General features: G+C 45.0%; 1 protein-coding gene across 1 annotated transcript; it reads left to right on the top strand.

Annotated features, from left to right (window-relative positions):
• LOC102020191 (1-phosphatidylinositol 4,5-bisphosphate phosphodiesterase gamma-2-like) lies at positions 1 to 1013 on the top strand (the record flags this gene model as incomplete). The annotated part of the gene is given in 2 exon segments (XM_013510226.1): positions 1 to 63; positions 685 to 1013. Coding segments are annotated over 2 exon segments (106 nt in total), but the record flags the coding sequence as incomplete, so codon positions are not given.
• Between the last annotated feature and the right edge of the window lie 997 nt (positions 1014 to 2010).

The raw sequence follows: 2010 nt of genomic DNA, 5'->3' as shown, positions 1-2010 counted from the left end.
TGTCAAAGAGTTCAATGTCAATGAGAACCAGCTGCAGCTGTACCAGGAGAAGTGCAACCGAAGGTAGGTTGGCCTCCATCACGTGCTGCTGCTCATGGGGCAAAACTTCAGGAAAGTCCTCTACCCACTCTTGCTTTCTTTGGTACCTTTGATTCTGGTTTTCTTTGCCCTAAATGAACTTAAAGTAACACCTTGAGCACCTTCTACTCCCTAAGTAGAACCATCTTCTATCTTACAAGGACTTTTCAATGTAACAGTGAAAATAGATGGCCATTTTGCTGTTCTTAAGCTAGAGATAGAACCCAGGTCCTCATGCATGCTAGGCAACTGTTCTACCACTGCTATACCAGAGCTCCAATGAACACTGATTTTTTTTGTTCTTGTTCTTGTTTTTTTTGAGACAGGGTCTCACTATGTGGTTCACTCTGGCCTTGAGCTCACTTTGTAGCCCAGGCTGGCCTCAAACTGCAATGATCCTCCTGCCTCAGCCTCCCGAGGGCTAGGATTGCAGGCCTGTGCCACCACACCCGGGTGAATTTCAGGGTCTTGACAGGAGCTCAGAGTGGCCCTTCCAACTCCCATCCCCAAGCCATCCAGGCATAAATGACCCCAAGTGTTCCAGGGTTCTGCACAGAGCCTGTATCATCTGCCCCGCTGGTGATGCTGAGATCGGTTTCATTCCAGGTTGCGAGAGAAAAGAGTCAGCAACAGCAAGTTCTACTCATAGAAGCCGGTGTACATGTGTAAGTGTGTGGTGTGTGCATGTGGAGGACGGTGCTCTGTTCCATCCCATGTAAGAGACTACTGTGTGGCATCATCCTCTCTCCAGGCTGCCATCAACATGACATTTGTGGAGAAGACCCAACGGGCACAAGTCGGGTTAAGTTCCTGCTAGTGTTTTTCACTTTGGACAGTTTCTTAACTTAAATTCTTTATAGAGGATCCAAAAATGAGCTCTCGTTTTGGCCTTTCATGTTCCAACCCTCACTAAATAAAAGCAACAGAAATCTCAATCAGTTAAGCTTTTATGCATGACTTATATGGTGAATAGGATATTTTTGTCCTGCTGAACAAGATTCTGCTAATGGCCCAAGATTCTGTAATTGACTTCTACAGAAGATGAGCTGGGAGTGTAAGGAACTAATTCATTCAGTTCTGAAAAAGGATTTTAACTAAACGGCAAATGATTCCAAAAATAAGGCCATTGGATTCCACAAGGGTCCAAAGAGAAGATGCGCCCAGGCAGGGAGCTCAATTTGGTATGTGTTAAGTACCACTGGTTGCCTGGCTGGCTGGACAGACCTCCTGCACGGACCTGCTGGAGTCCACGATAAATGGTTCAGTGATGGGATCTGATCAGTAGGACAATTGCTGATCACTGTGACAGGCTTGCTCTGTGACTGGCATTATTGGGGGTGGTGTAGAGATCTTGGGATCTCTGTTTTAAAAACCAGTCAGAGACCAGAGACTGCTGGAGGCCAACTCCTAGCCCTTGCTCTTTACGTGGAAGGCTCTGGATTCACTCTCCATCCCCAGTGCCCCACTGAGTGGCTGGGAGACTGCTGGGAAAGCCCTGGGGTCCACAGACAAGAGGTTTAATGGGTAGATGCAAGGTGTATGAAGGAAACTCTCTGGGCTATGCAATGCTGTGGAGCAAGGAGTGAAGCTTTAATAGCTCAGGAGAGTAACGGCAAACCTTTTAGACACTGAGTGCCCAAACTGCAACCCCCAAACCCACTTATTTATTGCAAAGTACCTATACTGAAATTAAAACTGAATACTGAAGTTTTAGTTTACAAAAAATAACTCAGACATTAGCAATTTTTTCTTAAAAGAACACAGTAATAGAGTTATCAGTGATACAAACAGCCTTTTATTGAAAAGTAAAAGTTTGCATTTGGCTTGCCTTTTCACAATTAAGTGTGATCTTTGCTGCTGTATGCATGCTGATAATTTGTCAAACTGTGGCTCGTACAAATTGATACCTTGGTTCACAAACTTCATTCTTTC

Source organism: Chinchilla lanigera, unplaced genomic scaffold (assembly GCF_000276665.1).
Source record: "Chinchilla lanigera isolate Chin_1 unplaced genomic scaffold, ChiLan1.0 scaffold01019, whole genome shotgun sequence".
In the NCBI taxonomy this organism is placed as follows: Eukaryota; Metazoa; Chordata; class Mammalia; order Rodentia; family Chinchillidae; genus Chinchilla; species Chinchilla lanigera.
This window is presented reverse-complemented; position numbering and strand designations above follow the sequence as displayed.